The sequence below is a fragment of the Vulpes lagopus genome, chromosome 21 (assembly GCF_018345385.1).
Source record: "Vulpes lagopus strain Blue_001 chromosome 21, ASM1834538v1, whole genome shotgun sequence".
In the NCBI taxonomy this organism is placed as follows: Eukaryota; Metazoa; Chordata; class Mammalia; order Carnivora; family Canidae; genus Vulpes; species Vulpes lagopus.
Window position 1 is genome coordinate 44234506 of NC_054844.1, and position 15314 is coordinate 44249819.

The 15314-nt window shown below is 47.3% G+C and overlaps 1 protein-coding gene across 1 annotated transcript; it reads left to right on the forward strand.

Annotated features, from left to right (window-relative positions):
• Positions 1 to 13057: 13057 nt before the first annotated feature.
• On the forward strand, positions 13058 to 14896 carry LOC121479682 (cationic amino acid transporter 3-like). The gene has a single exon (XM_041735409.1). It carries the CDS (start codon positions 13058 to 13060, stop codon positions 14894 to 14896), a length of 1839 nt encoding a protein of 612 aa, XP_041591343.1.
• The last annotated feature ends 418 nt before the right edge of the window (positions 14897 to 15314 follow it).

Consider the following 15314-nt stretch of genomic DNA (forward strand, 5'->3'; position numbering starts at 1 on the left):
CTTCATATGGTTTTAGCTCTGGAATGGGGTAATCATATTTTGGAGTGACTGGTAAGCTGACATTTTTCTGGTCCTGGGTTCTTCTGGGTTAAGGGTAAAGAGGAGATTGCCATTCTCTGGCAAACATTCCCAGTCTGCTCCTGATTGGCAGCCAAGTCTGGGGAGCAAATGGCCAAGTGAATTAGGAAGCTTAAAAAGATGTTTTGTTAAACCATCCTCATTAAATTGGCACCGTCTGCCTTCCTACACTCCTTTGTCCCAGTTGGGGCTGTCCTTTGTGACAGATGTTTCCTAATGGTGTGTGCTGGCAACATCTGGAAGCCTTGGGTGACGGCTGAGGTTTGGGAAGGCCAAACCTGGAGGTTTTTAGGTTTTCAGGGAAATTGCAACCATTTTCCTGCTATTGTGCTCCCATTTTTAGAAATACCTGCTCCTCATCCCTATCTTCTTTTATGGAATGGGAATGAAGCCTTCATTTCCTTCTCTAGCTCTTCCTGACCTCACTGGGGATGTTTTTTTCCCCCCCTTCTCAAGGGTGAGGTAGTCACTAGAAAAGGTTTGGAATAGAATGATGAAAGAATAGGATGATGAAAGAAGTCCCAGGTGGGTGACATATTTGGCATCTAGAGATCTATTATATTACCACTAAGTGCCAAGCAAGGGACGCCTGGGTCGCTCAGTGGTTAGGCGTCTGCCTTCGGCTCAGGTACTGATCCTGGGGTCCTGGGATTCAGTCCTGCATCCAGCTTCCCATGGGGAGCCTGCTTCTCCCTCTGCCTGTGTCTCAGTCTCTCTCTGTGTCTCTCTTGAATAAATAAAATCTTTGAAACATATAAAAACCAAGCAAAAGGAGATGGGTTAAAGTTTGGGTAGGAATTACAATTAGCTGTAAAATCATATCTGGGAACTATTGGAATAGATGTGAGGATGCTCTGGAATCTTCCTTGGCATCTAAAAATGTAGTCTGGAGACTTTTTTTTTTTTTTTTTTAGTAATCTCTACATCCAATGTGGGGCCTGAACTTGAGACCTTGAGATGAAGTCAGATGCTCTACTGAAGGAATCATCCATACCCTGCCCCCCTAGATTGGGTTAGGATTTTAGCAGGACATGGTTAGATGGAGCTTTCAGATTTAACGATCCCTCTACTTCTAGCTCTGGTCCATCAATATCTATTTGGGATGAAAGGGTAGACATAGGCAGAGGGTGACCTGGGCTCAAAGATACAAACTGGCTCAAATAGCCATGCTCTAGAGTCTTGACTCTTTGGGAAAGAAAAGTGCAACAGTAGAAAAAAACATGGTCTTTGAAGTAATAAAGAACCAAGTTCAAGTTCCAGCTCATCCTTTTACTGGCTGCATGAGCTTAGGACAGTTGTCTTACCTCTCAGTCTGTAAATGGAATAATACTTCTTTCATTGAGTTGTTAAATGAAATAACACATGTGCATTACTTATAGCTCAACAAATTCTGGTTCTCTTTCACCCCTCTCCATGTATCCCTAGCTCTTGCACCATATACCTGGCCCCCTTATTTGCCACATACCATTTTTCTCTGCCTCCAGCCTCTGCACATGTTCCCCAATGCCTCTTAGAGTTCAAGCCTAGGGCCCTGATTTATTAATTTGTTTTAGCCCCACAAAATGACAATAACAGTATGTAGTTTTTATAACTGTACTAACAGGAGCCAAGGTTGTGGTTTCTTTCCAGGCATTTTTGCTTGCTGACAATTTTGGTTGTAAATCAAAGACAAAGGAGTTCTATCTTCCCACCCACTCCTCTGATCTAAAGGGACTGATCTGGGGCTAGGTCATTCTGGGTAGGATTTTGTTCCAACCAAAAGCAATGGCAAGCTTGTTTATAAAGGTCATTCAGGGAATGAGAATCCATAACCTTTACTGCTGGGACATTCTTGTTTCCCCCTTAACTTTCTCATTTGAAAAATATCAAACCTACGGAAAGTTGCAAGAATAACATAATTTACAGCCATTTATCTTTCACTGAGATTGACTGTAGTATTTTGCCACATTTGCATGCTCTCTCCAGTGTGTTGTGTGTGTTTGTGTGTGTATGAAATATTACATCTCATTGTTGTGTCTCTGGATTCTCCTTTAATCTGCAATAGTTCTTCAGCCCATCATTCCTGACATTGAGAGTTTTGAACGGGCATAGGTCAGTTTTACAGAAAGTCAACTTTCTATAGAAAGTTGTTTTGTAGACTGATCGTTTTTATCATTAGATTCAGGTTACACACAGGTTTTAAAAAGATTTTATTTATTTACTTAAGAGAGGGAGAGAGAGGCAGAGAGAGACAGAGAGATATAGAGATACAGAAAGAGAGAGAAGTGTATGCACAGAGGGAGAGGGAGAAGCAGCTCAAAGTGGAACTCGTTCCCAGGACCCTGAGATCATGACCTGAGCCGAAGGCAGATGTTTAACCGGCTGAGCCACCCAGTGAGTGCCGTGTAGGCAGGGAACACATCTTCTTCCTCCTCGTTGTGTTTGTAACATCAAGCACACAGACTGGCATTTAAAAGGTGCTTAATATTTATTAAATGAACAACCGAATGACCTAAAACTTTTCGCCGCTACCTAGATCTATTATTTTTCTACTTGAGGAGAGGAGGAAGAGCAGCCTTCTCCTATATCCTAGTCCCATTTTTATTATATGTGTTTGAAGGCTTAGAGGTACCTAAGACCTCTGTAATGAAGCCACAGAGAAGGGAAATGATATGGGGACTATGATGTGAGACTAGCTGTGGGGTCTCTTACCCTGGGGGATGGGTGGTGATCATACTATGTTGAGACTGGAGGATGAGTAAGGTGGTCCTTAGATGGAAAGAACAGCACACAGAACCTAGGAATACACGGCCTGTTTCCCTGCTGAGAGAAATTAGTTATTTCAGTTTCTAGATTTTACTATACTTCCCTTCCTTAGCCCCCATTTGAATCCTAAGAATGCCATGGTGAAAATAGATTTCTGTCCCTCCTCCTTTCCCAGCGGGGACAACCCCATAATTCTCTCCTTCTCTACCCTCTATCTCCCTCCCCAACCCACACACACAAGTGTGTATTTTCTAACATTTATAAACGGTGGTTGGGCGGCCATTCTCTCCAGATTATTTATTGTTGAGAAAATCTATAACTCCTTGGACTTCTCATTTTGATGTAGAAGCTTTCATCCCTGTCGCCCGGGGGAAGTGAGGTTATGAGAGGTACTCTTTGCCTCTCAGAAATGTGTTTTCAGGCTTCCCTTTGGGGCCCTTTCTCTCTCCAGCTCTGATCATCTCAGACATTTCTGACAGTCCTTCCTGAGGCATCTGGGGCTGGGGACTGGATTCATCTATTTAATCTGCAAGGATTGCGAGTGCCAGATTCACATGGTTCCTGCCCCCTTCCTGAGAGTCTACCTACCCCTGTCTTTGCAGTTCTGTATTTCACCAGGTTCCAGAAAAAAAAATACCCTTTATCTCTATGTCAGCTCTTGATTATCCAGGGTAATGGTGGGAATAACCTAAAATAGTGAATGATACGAAAATGACTTTTGTTTGATTTTTAAGTGATCGAGTCCTGTCTAGAGATCATCCATAACATGAACAGCTTCAATGAAAGCAATCCATCATGTTACTCCCCCATGGGAGGCTGTCTGGCATCTTGTCTTTGGCATCTAGAGAGAGAGGCAGATGCGAGAGCACAGCTTGTTCAGCCCTCACCGTGTTGTCAGAAGCACCGGATATCTTTTGGGGGCTCTGCAAAACTTGTCTCCATGCCTTGTTTTCAAACTCTGGAGGAGGCCTTTCCTTAGTTTGAGAACCCAATACGTAGGCCAAAAAACATGAAAATCAGTAGCCAACACATGCAACTTTACTTTTTTCTAGGGTTTCCATCACACCCAGAGTAAAAGCTGAAGTCCTCATAGTGATTCCCAGACCCTACTGTGAAGGATCTGGCTTCTTCCTTTCTCTCTGACCTCATTCCCTACGGCTTCCTGCTCGCTCATTCTGTCCTGGCCCTACAGGCCTCCTTCTTAAGCCTCAAAAAGAGCCAAGTACCACTTCACACCCATTAGGATGGCTGTTATTAAAGAAACAGAAGATAACGAGTGTTGGCAAGGATGTGAAGAAATTGGGACACTTGTGCTTTGTTGGTGGGAATGTAAAATGGTGCAGCTGCCGTGGGAAACAGCATGGTGATTTCTCAGAAAATTACATATACGATTATCGTATGATCCAGCAATCCTCCTTCTGGATATATATGCCCCAGAGTTGAAAGCAGGGACTCAAAAAGATACCTTTAGGCCCATATTTATAACAGCTCTCTTCACAACAGCCAAAAGGTGAAACAACCCACGTGCCCATCATTGGATGAACAGATAAACAAGCTGTGGTACGCAATACAATGGAATATTATTCAGCCTTAAAAAGGAAGATATTCCTATACATGCTACAACATGGATGAACCTTGAAGACATCACGCTAAGTGAAAGAAGTCGAGTACAAGAGGAGAATACTGTATGACTCCGCTTACACCTGGTACCTAGAGTTGTTAAATTCATAGAGACAGGAAGTCGAGTGGTGGTTGCCAGGGCCTGTGAAGAGGGAGGAATGGGGAGTTATGTTTAATGGGTACAGAGTTGCAGCTGAGGAAGATGAACGAGTTCCAGGGCTGGGTGGTGGTGATGGTTGCACAACAGTGTGAATGTGAGGCTGTCTTGGCCCACCTATTTTAAAATCACAACACCCGCCTCGAGCACATCCTAACCTTCTCTTGCTTTACTTCTCTCTGCAGCACTGATCCCAAATCTGACACAATCTGTCTTCTCATTACACGTTTGCATTCCTCCTGCAGGAATGTAAGCAACTCGAGCGGAGGGATTTTTGTGTTTTTCTTTGCTGTATAGCAGTGCTGAATAATTGGGGACCAGTATATTTGCTGAAAGAATAAATGAATGACCATGATGAGATGCACACACCCCTCTAGATAAGGCACAAACAGACGGAGAAAATGGGAAGTTTCCATTTTTCATTTGTTTTTGTTAACTAATTCCTTCTACCCGTGGATACGAGACTCTGCCCCAGCCTTCATGGTGGCTTTGCTCTGTTTACTTTTTTGTGTATATTCTGAACTGTTTCCACTTTGGAAGTATTGGGGTACTGCATACGCTGCACTTGCTATTATTTCAAGCTCCTGGCCTGAACTCAAAGCCTCTACTCTTATATTCCTGACTGCCCCCTTCCAGATTTGCAGGATTGCTTGAATTAGGAACTCTTGGAAAGCTCAGCCATCCAGAAAACTTTATATTGTTTGTTCGTGAGCCACTAGTTTGATTGGCTCTGGAGTTTTCATTCTTTGGAAATTTCAAGGTGGATGAGATAATTTGTATAATTTGGGATCAGGGAAGGAAGGAGCAGTGCTTGGATAGAAAGAGATTGATATAATCTCTGGAGATGTTGCGTTTAGAGTCCACTTCTCTGAAACCTTGAGAACCTGAAAATAATTATTTAACAGCCTCATTAGCCTTCTTCTCAAGTCTTTATGAATCTTCTGGCAAAGCAACTTGTATCCAAACTATATTTGAAGCTATTCAGGAGGAGCCACAAGGCCAGCTTCCTGACTGGCAGGAGTGTTAACATCCATTCACGGGAACCAGTGGAACTTACTTCCTTGGAAAAATGTTTTGAAAACGAAAGGTCCAGAGTGAGCACAGGACCCTTCTTAGAGACGGAGGAGTGAACACAGTGACCTCCAGGATGGAGGAGAGTGGGTGGGGCTGGCTGGGAAAGCAAGACAGCCTGCAATTTAGTGGGTGGATTGTTGGATTTGACAGGAGTTCTTGGCGACTTGGGATGGAACTTTTGTTTTGGATTTTGGAATGAGCTCAGAGACTGAGAGAAACACAGGGAGGAGGAGGGAGGGGAGGGGGGAGCCGGGGGCATTATGGAATTCATACAAGCTGGCTTCATGTTCCCTGGCCTCTCTCTGCATTTCTTTAAGTACCTCCCCTGTGCCAAGCACCTCCTTTGGGAGAGACTGTTTCCTAATTAAACTGAGATTCACAGACCGAGGGCCCTCATTAGGAAATGTCCTCAGGAAATGCTCTTGAAATAGATGATTGTGCATGTTCTAGTCTCCTGTTTCCACCTCTCTTTGGCCCTTTCTCTCTTTCCAAAAAAATGAAAAAATAAAAAAAATCCTATTTCTAGGAATCTCAAGATATAGGAATCAATCAATACGTCTGTATATTCATATCCTCTGTCCTAAATGCCTCTTTTGGTTGCTTGGTATAAATTATGAGCAGATCCTTGTCCTGGGTAGTGAGGGTTGGGGATGGGAGTGTGGGATTCAGAAGGGGGAGGTGTATGGATCCTGGCACTGCCCTCTGGAAGCTTTTAGACTGTAAAGGAATTTAAGTGACACACCCAGGACACCACCAGACAGAAAGGGGGAATGAGTTTCAGCTGAGCATCAAGATGGGCTGTGAGTGCTGGTGGGAATGGGAGGAAGGCTGGAGATGGGGCATCAGTCACGGTGGCTTAGGAAAGGCTTCCTAGACTTTGGGGGGAAGATCGTAGAATAGGATTGAGAAGAGCTAGAGGGTCAAGACTGGACTGAAAGCAGTGAGAAGGGTGTCCCTGGCAGGGCGGGTAACTTACCCAGGCCAAAGGATTCTCTCAGGAAGGGTAAGTCAGGATGTGAGGAGCTGAGTTAGCAAGGAGGTGATGGACCCGAGGGAAGGGGAAGAATTGGGCTAGGGCTCTGACAGCTGGGTCAGAGAGTCTGGACTGAATAGAAACCATTGGAATAATCGCAGATTGTTGCACGGAGAAAGGGCATTTCTGAACATGGCATTGGGGATGATGTTTCTCTGTATTGTTAAAAGCTGGATTGCAGGTAGACGTTCTCAGGATTTCCAATCATGGGTTTGCTTTTTCCTCTAGAAGTGTGGTTCTTCACTTGTTTGTTCTGCTTGCTTCTGTTGGAGTCATAAAATATGGTTGTTTAATTCCCGTGTGTTTTGGGTTGCTTCCCTGGTATCTTCCCACTTTGTCCATAGACCCATTTTCAGTCATCTTCAGTAAAAGTGGGAAGAGCCCAAGGACCACCCTGCGTAACAGAGTTGAGGGAAACAGAAGTCATCCAAAGCATCTCCGGCCCTGCCATTCAGTTGGTCCTCCCCTGAGATTCTTGCTCAGAAGAGTGTATAACATTTTTTTTTTTTTTGAGGTGAGCAACCTCAGAGTGGTCTTTGATTCAGCAAAGGTGAAGAACCACTGTTGTACTCTTTGTTGGGACGTAGGTGGCTGAGGATGGTTCCCCAGAGAGAGGAAAGTGGCACGAGCATCCTTACTGTGAACTACAGGGGCCTCCAAAGACAGTTGAAGGAGCTGAAGGAGAAAGAAGAATTGAGAAAAAGACATGGGTTCAGAGGGAACTAGAAGGAGGGGTCCCCTATCTTCCCTGTTCTCACCCTCTTTCTTTGCATACCCTGCGTCCTGATGACTACAGGATTCCGGGTCCCCTTGCAGTTTAAATTTACGTGTCTGCCATTGATCAGGCTCTGTAGCAGCTACTCTCACAGCATCATCTCTTGCAATTCCTTTGTTGAACCTACAGTGCACAGAGCGGGGTCGGTCCCCTCCCTCGGTCATGGCGCATTGACACCATCACTGCCTGTCGGGCCCCTTTCCAATGCATTTTCTTTCTTTCTTTCACCCTTATCTCTATTCTGATTTCCCCTCCTCACTGGAGGCTTAGTGTATTTATCAATGTCTCCTCCAATCCATGTTTTCTAAGTGTATGTATGTATGTATGTATTTACTTATATATATTTTTAAAAGGGTTTTATTTACTTATTTTATTATTTTTTAAAAAAGATTTTATTTATTTATTCATGAGAGACAATGAGAGAGAGACAGAGACACAGGCAGAGGGAGAAGCAGGCTCCACGCAAGGAACCCGATGTGGGACCTGATCCCGGATCCCGGGATCACGCCCTGAGCCGAAGGCAGATGCTCAACCGCTGAGCTACCCAGGTGTCCCTATTTACTTATTTTAGAGCAAGAAAGAGAGTGGGGTTGGGGAGGAAGAGGGAGAAGGAGAGAGCGAATCTCAAGTAGATGCTGCGCTGGGTGCGGAGCCCAATACAGGGCTCGATCCCAGGACCCTGAGATCATGACCTGAGCCGAAACCAAGAGCTGGACGCTTCATTGTGCCACCCAGGCACCCCTCTCTGTGTATTTAGACACACTCATCCATTTGACAAGTATACGGTGCCCACTGTGTCAGGCTCAGTCGTGGGTGCAGGGAATAGAGCCAGGGGCAAAATAATGGAAAAGTCCTGCTTTCATGGTGCTTACGTTTTTTTGGAGGGAGACAAATCATGAGCAGATGAATAAATAACACATACAGTACCTTAAATAGTGATAACTGCTGTGGATAAAAAAGAGCAGGGCGGGGAGTTAAGGTCTGTTGTGGGAAGTCAGGGGCAGATTGCATATGGGGTGATTAAAACAGGTCTGCTACAAAGGTGCTATTTCACCAAATGCAGCGAAGGGAGCAACCCGGGGATGTCTGAGGCGGGAGCGCTCTGTATGTAGGGGATGGCAAGTGCAAAGGCCCTCAGGTAGGGTCTTGCTGGGTATGTTAGGAGGCCGGCGTGGTTAGAGGGCCGGTGGCTAGAGAACAATGAATGGGAAGAGAGAGAAACAGGAGGCTGAGAGGCAGCATGGTCAGTGCAAATATTGTAGGACGTTGTAGTGCATCACAAAGGCAGACTTGGCTTCTACTCTGAATAAAAAGTGACACCAGTGGAAGGCTTTAAGCAGAGGAATGACGTGAGATTTTTAGCAGATAAATGTGTATCCTTGACAAGCAAACAGCACTTGGGGGCTGTTTTCAAAAATGTGCATACATGGCATCGTGCCATGCACCTCACTCTGCTTTTGCTTTTCCTACGGAACCTTGTTTCTGAGATCTACCCGTGTTGCTATCTGTAAATCTACTTTATTATTTCCGACTGCTGTGAGTTACTCCATTGTGCACATACAGCACATTTTACTTATAAATTCCTCTAGTAACAGATGCTGGCCGAGCTTCCAGCCTCCCGCGACCGCGAGCAGTGTGGTGACGGATGTGCTCCTGTGGGTCCCCTTACGGACCCAGGAGAGGATTTCTTCGGTGTGTGTACCTAGGAGAGGGATGGTGGGGCTGGAGGACAGGAGCGTACTGGGTTTTGCTAAGATTGTGCTTTGGGATGGTGGCATCAGTGACGCTCCCACCAGGAGGTGTGGTGCTTTGTATCTGCTCACCGAATTCTCATCCTGATCCAGTGAGGGAGCTGGATAAAGTGAGGTTCCTTAAGGACGAGGAAACTGAGGTTTAGAGAGATGAAGCAATTTACTCGAGTTTATATAGTCAAGTGGAAGAGCCACGACTCAAATCCACGAATTTTGACATAATGTTCTTTGCTCTTACCAGTTTGTACCCACCGCTACCTCTTCTAGAAAGAAGATGGAGTGTCTGTAGAGAAAGATATTATTGTACTTGAGCCTTGCATTTTTCTTTTGTTTTTTTTGATCTCTGTTTTTTGTTTTCTTTTCTTTTAATTTTCTGTAGGCTCCCTGCCCAAAGTGGGGCTTGAACTCACAACCCCAGATCCAGAGTCAGATGCTCTACCCACCAAACAAGCCAGGTGCCCCAAGCCTTGCATTTTTCCATGCCTGGTCTAACTCAGCCTAGGACTCCAAAGTGTTTAGCACCAGCATATATGAGGGTGTCTAATTAGAGTCATTAGGATTTCAAGGCAAATTATATGGAATAAAACAATTTTCATTTTCTCATGAGGGCTTAGCTAACAAGCTTGAATTTTAGTGCATGGTTTTGAGGCTGGACATTTATAAAGATTAACTGATTTTCAAAGATTAACTGACTTTGGATTAGATTTTAATATTAGATATTAGGTAGATTATATTACATACATATGGTTTGCTAGGCACTGAGCTGAGTACTTTCCAAGCCTCATTTCACTTACTCCTGACGATAATCCTATGGGTTGTGATTTGAACCTGAACACTCTACCTGTAGTGCCTTTACTCCCCACTACTAAGTGGGGCTGCCTTCATGTGAAGGAAGCTTTTAGAACCTCTTACTTTTGAAATTTAGGACTATTTCTTGTCAGTTGGGGTGGTTTAGAGCAGTCATGGGAGGTGAGGCCTAGGTGGATAAGAATCTCTGGAGGGAGAAGACCTGGAGTTTGAAAGTGCTCCCCACAGGTCTTCCATTAGGCCTCCCTCTGTCCCCTGACGTGAGCACCTCTGCCTTAGGACATCCTACCTAGATTATAGGTTCTGGACATGGTGCCTTCAAAAAAGTATGGATTCTCTAACTGGGTGGGCGGTGGGTTGCCTATAACCCAAGGCAGGCTGATATTTTTTAAAACAAGTGTCCTCAAAGGCAAACAATTCTTTATCATGTATGTGCGGCTTACACCTGCCATGAATGATCTGCGGTCAAGGTTTTATCACAGTTGGTTTTCCCTTCACACTTTTCATTTTGATTGCCTTCTATAAGGAAGGTAACACCATTTATATATTTACCTGAGTCAGGTTTATAAAGGTTGCTTGGTTACAAGGTATGTATCTCAAAGTCAAGTAGAAAGGAATTCTGGGTTATGTGCTCTTTCAGGTTTCTCTTCCTGCTTGTACATTTGTTCAACAAATATTTATTGAGCACCTCACAAGAGGAGGAGGCAGGCAGCTGAATTGGAATTTTTCAGGCTTTACTTATTTATTAGAGAGAGAGAGAGAGAGCGTGAGTGTGAGCAAGGGGGGGGGAAGGAGAGAGGGAGAAGGAGAAGGAGAGAATCTCAGGCAGATTCCCCACTCAGATCATGACCTGAGCCAAAAATCAAGAGTCGGACACTTAACCAACTGAGCCCCCCCGGGCGCCCCTGGAATTTTGATACAATAAGATAAATGACAACCGGGGAAGCCCGGGTGCTATGAGAGCACACAGAAAAGGCAGCATAAGGATCAGGGGAGGCTTCCTGGGCAAGCAACTTCTGAGCTGGGAATTAAAAGATAAGGACGGCTTAGCCAAGAGAAGGGGCTGAGAGGGCATGAGAGGCAAGGGAACAGAGAGGGTGTTGAATTTTGTAGCTGGAGCAGAAACTGGGTAGGTTATGAAGGAAGGAGGGATTATAAAGAAGGGCAGTGGGGAACCACCAAAGGGTTTGAAACCTGGGGGCTGGCCGGGGAGGGGGACACACCTCAATCACATTTATAGTGTAGAAAGGTTCCATGAGCTAAGAATCGACTCTCCTTATCTATCCCATGTGCTTGTTAATAAATCAGAACCCTGGACTGGTGGGTGGCAAATAAGGAGTCTTGATGGATTTGTAGACGGAAGGTCTGAAGCAATAACCCAAGGGTTCCTTTTGATAATATGCAGAGGAGACTTTTCAATTTTGACTTGATCTTTCTGTCTTTAAAAATCCCTGACAACATTCCCTATAATTCTCTCAAAACCAAAGCCTGAGTAGGGAGGAGGGTGGGGGCTGCATGACTTTGTTCTCTCTGTTCTCCGCTGCTCGTTTCCGGGGCATTGCTGTGAATTGCTCATCCAAAGCCTTGCTCCCCATGAGGAGGGGACCATTTGAATAGCAGCAGGGGAGTAGGGGAAGGAGGAACCACACGCAGGGTTCGTTCATTAAGAAAATATATTTGGCATATTCAGACAATGGTTTGAGCGAGTTAAAAATAACTCCTCGTGAAAAATTAATAGGGAGTTATAAGTGAGTGTTTTAATACAAGCTCACAGAGCAGGGCAGATTCTCCAGGTGGCTGGCGGCTGACATCACAGATGGTGCAGGGTGTTTATAGAGCATGGTGTGGCCAGAGAGGAGAGTCGTCTGCACAAGTGAGCTCACCTTTTCTCCCAGAACCCAGAGAGGGAGGAGACGGAAGGAATTGTTGTGGTTGCGAGTTCCTGAGCTAGGTGACTTATTTCTTTTCTCCCTGCCCATCACACTCTCCTAACTGTGGACGTAAAAATTGTAGTGAACTTTGCCTGGTTGCTTTGGGTGAAGTTGATTGAATGTCAGAATTCATAAAATGCCCTTTCTGGCTCTTCTCTCTTCTTGGTGATGAACCCGGGGTTGGCTGCCGCCCCCATTTCTCCTGTGCTTCCTGACCTTACAGCCTGCTCCTCTAATTCTTGCAGGTGGCTACGAAGGCCCTGTCCCTTTCTCCCCCTTCCTCTCTTCTCACAGCGCCCCTATGGGCCTCGGTGGGTACAGCGAAGGGTTGGACTGTACTTCCTTTGCCATGGGCACACCTGAATGGCTGATACAGAACGAGGAGAAAGGAGGCCAGAGCGCCATCTGACCTTGGCTGGCTAGTGTGGGGGCTAAGGGTTTTAAGACGGCATGGGGGGGGGGGGAGGGAGGGGGGGAGGACGACCAATATTTGTATTTTAAACTCAGATGATATTTAAAAAATGGGTCTGTAATTGCAACGAGGCCCTCTAGGCCGTGAATTAATGTGTCATAACTCACGCCCAAGCACTGCGCAAACATCCCGCGTGTGAATTATTGCACAATAAATTCATGCCCTGTTGTGTCTTACAGCTTAATTAGTACATGAAGCTACATGAGTTAGACGAACCCAAATGGGATTATGTCATGTGGTGCGTAAAAAAGCAAAATGTTGGGAGGTATCTGGCACTTTTTCCGGGGGGAGAGCAGAGCTGATTTTTCTGCCATGTCCTTTGGTGTCCGTTTCTGTGATATTTGGGCTGCAACAGGTGACATAAGCCTTCTGAGCGTTGGCTGGTTGGTTGAATATGGGTTCAGGGAATATTTACTGTTTGCTGTGTCTTAGGCGTCACGGAGGCCTAACGCACATAAGGTGAAGTACGAAGCGGCAGCTCTGAAGCCCGGGCACCCGACCCCGCGGCCCGACCCCGCGGGGCTTAGCTCAGCCCCAGGGAACCCCACGCGACTCGGCGCTCCTGGGCTGGCTGCGGTGCTCTGGTCTTAGAACCGTCTTCTACTCGGGCCAGAATGCTGTGCCAGGCACTCTGCAGATTTGGTGAAAAGCTGGTACGAAAGCACACACTGGAGCAATACGTGGCTAAGATTTCCGCTGCCGGCAGCCTGCGCACCGTGGACATAGTGGCCCTGGGCGTGGGCAACACGGTGGGGGCCGGCGTGTATGTCCTGGCGGGCGAGGTGACCAGCGACAGGGCAGGCCCGGCCATCGCCGTCTGCTTTCTGGCGGCCGCCCTGCCCTCTGTGGTGGCCGCCGTGTGCCACGCGGAGCTGGGTGCCCGGGCTCCCCGGTCGGCCTCTGCGTATCTGCACAACTACGTGACCGGGGGCGAGCTCGGGGCTTTCCTCACCGGCTGGAGCCTCATCCTCTCCGGAGTCACCGGGGCGGCCAGCATGGCCCGGGCCTGGAGCTCAGCTTTCGACAACCTGACGGGCCACCGGATCTCCGGGGCCTTGCGTGAGCACGTGTCCCTGTCTGCCCCCCCCGTCCTGGCAGGACACCCCGACTTCTTCGCCGCGGGCCTCGTGCTGCTGCTCACCGCGCTGCTGGCTCTGAGGGCCAGTGAGTTCGTCCCGGCCACCACGGCGCTCACGGTGGTGAACGTCTTGGTTCTCGGTTTTGTCATCATCTCTGGCTTCATTAAGGGGGACCTGCACAACTGGAAGCTCACCGAGGAGGACTACACGTTGGCCGTGTCTAGACTCAATGACACCTCTGGCCTGGGGCCTCTGGGCTCTGGAGGGTTTGTGCCTTTCGGCTTCGAGGGGGTTCTCCGCGGAACGGCCTCCTGCCTGTACGCATTCGCAGGCTTTGACAGCGTTCTCGCTGCCGCCGAAGAAGCCCAGGACCTCCAGCGCTCTGCCCCCGTGGGCATCGTGATCTCCGTGTTCATCTGCTTTCTGGTGCACTTTGGTGTCTCTTCGGCACTTACACTCCTGGTGCCCTACTATCAGCTCCAACCCGGGAGCCCCTTGCCCGAGGCGTTTCTGCACGTGGGCTGGGCCTCTGCGCGCTACGTGGTGGCCAGTGGAGCCCTCTGTGCCCTTTCTACTGGCATCTTGGACTCTATGTTCCTCAGTCGCTGGATGCTCTACGTGATGGCCAACGATGGCCTCCTGTTCCGTGTCCTTGCCAGGCTGTACACCAGGACGGGCATCCCTGTCGTGGCCACGGTGGCCTTGGGCATTATCACAGCTCTCGTGACACTCCTCTTCGGACTCACTGACCTTGTGGACCTCATGTCCATTGGGACCCTGCTTACTTACTCCCTGGTGGCTCTCTGTGTTCTCATCGCCAGGTATCAGCCCGAAATGAAGGATGAAGATGATGAAGCAGGGGCGCAGCAGGAGGACGGACCCGCAGCAGAGAAGCTGACCCTGCGGGGACTCTTTTTTCCAGGCAGCCCCACGCCCACTGCACTCTCCGGCCTGGTTGTCTGTGTCTGCTCCTCGCTGCTTGCTCTGCTGCTGACTCTTCTTGGCCTGGTGCTGGCTCAGTGGCCAATTCTACTGCTTTCTGGAGACCCAGGGTGGATCACAGCGGTTGTGCTGCTCCTGGCGCTCATTACCGGGATCACTGGGGTCATCTGGAGACAGCCACAAAGCTCCACCCCCCTTTACTTTAGGGTACCTGCTCTGCCTCTCCTCCCACTGATGAGCATCTTTATGAATGTTTACCTTATGATGCAGATGGCCGCTGGCACCTGGGCCCGATTTGGTGTCTGGATGCTGATCGGGTTTGCTATCTACTTTGGCTATGGGATCCAGCATGCGTTGAGGATTAAACCCACTCTAGTCAGGCCCCAAACTGAGGACCTGGAACTCAGCAGCGCCAGTACACATTCGATTTGACATCTTCACACCTGAACGCTGTCTGGTCTCCCTGCCCTATAACGGAGAGTACTCTGGAGCACACAGAAAGCCAGCCCGCCCGTGGCATGTTGGGGGGGAAACACTAATAGAGCTCTGTGTTTATTGTGGAGTGAAGGATGTGTCTTTGCTCTTTCTCATCTTTTTTTTTTTAATTTAACTTGTCTACTTTTCACTTGTGTCTACTTGCTGAATTTAAAAAATTGTTATTAAAAGAAACTAGAAAAAGTGTTTTCATTTCCTTTGGGTAAATAGCTTGTGGTGGAATTACTGGATCATATGGTAATTCTATTTTTAATTTTTTGAGGAACCTCCGTACTGGCTTCATAGTGACTGTACCAAGAGCCACCAACATTGCATGATGGTTCCTTTTCCTCCACATCCTCACCAATACTTGTTA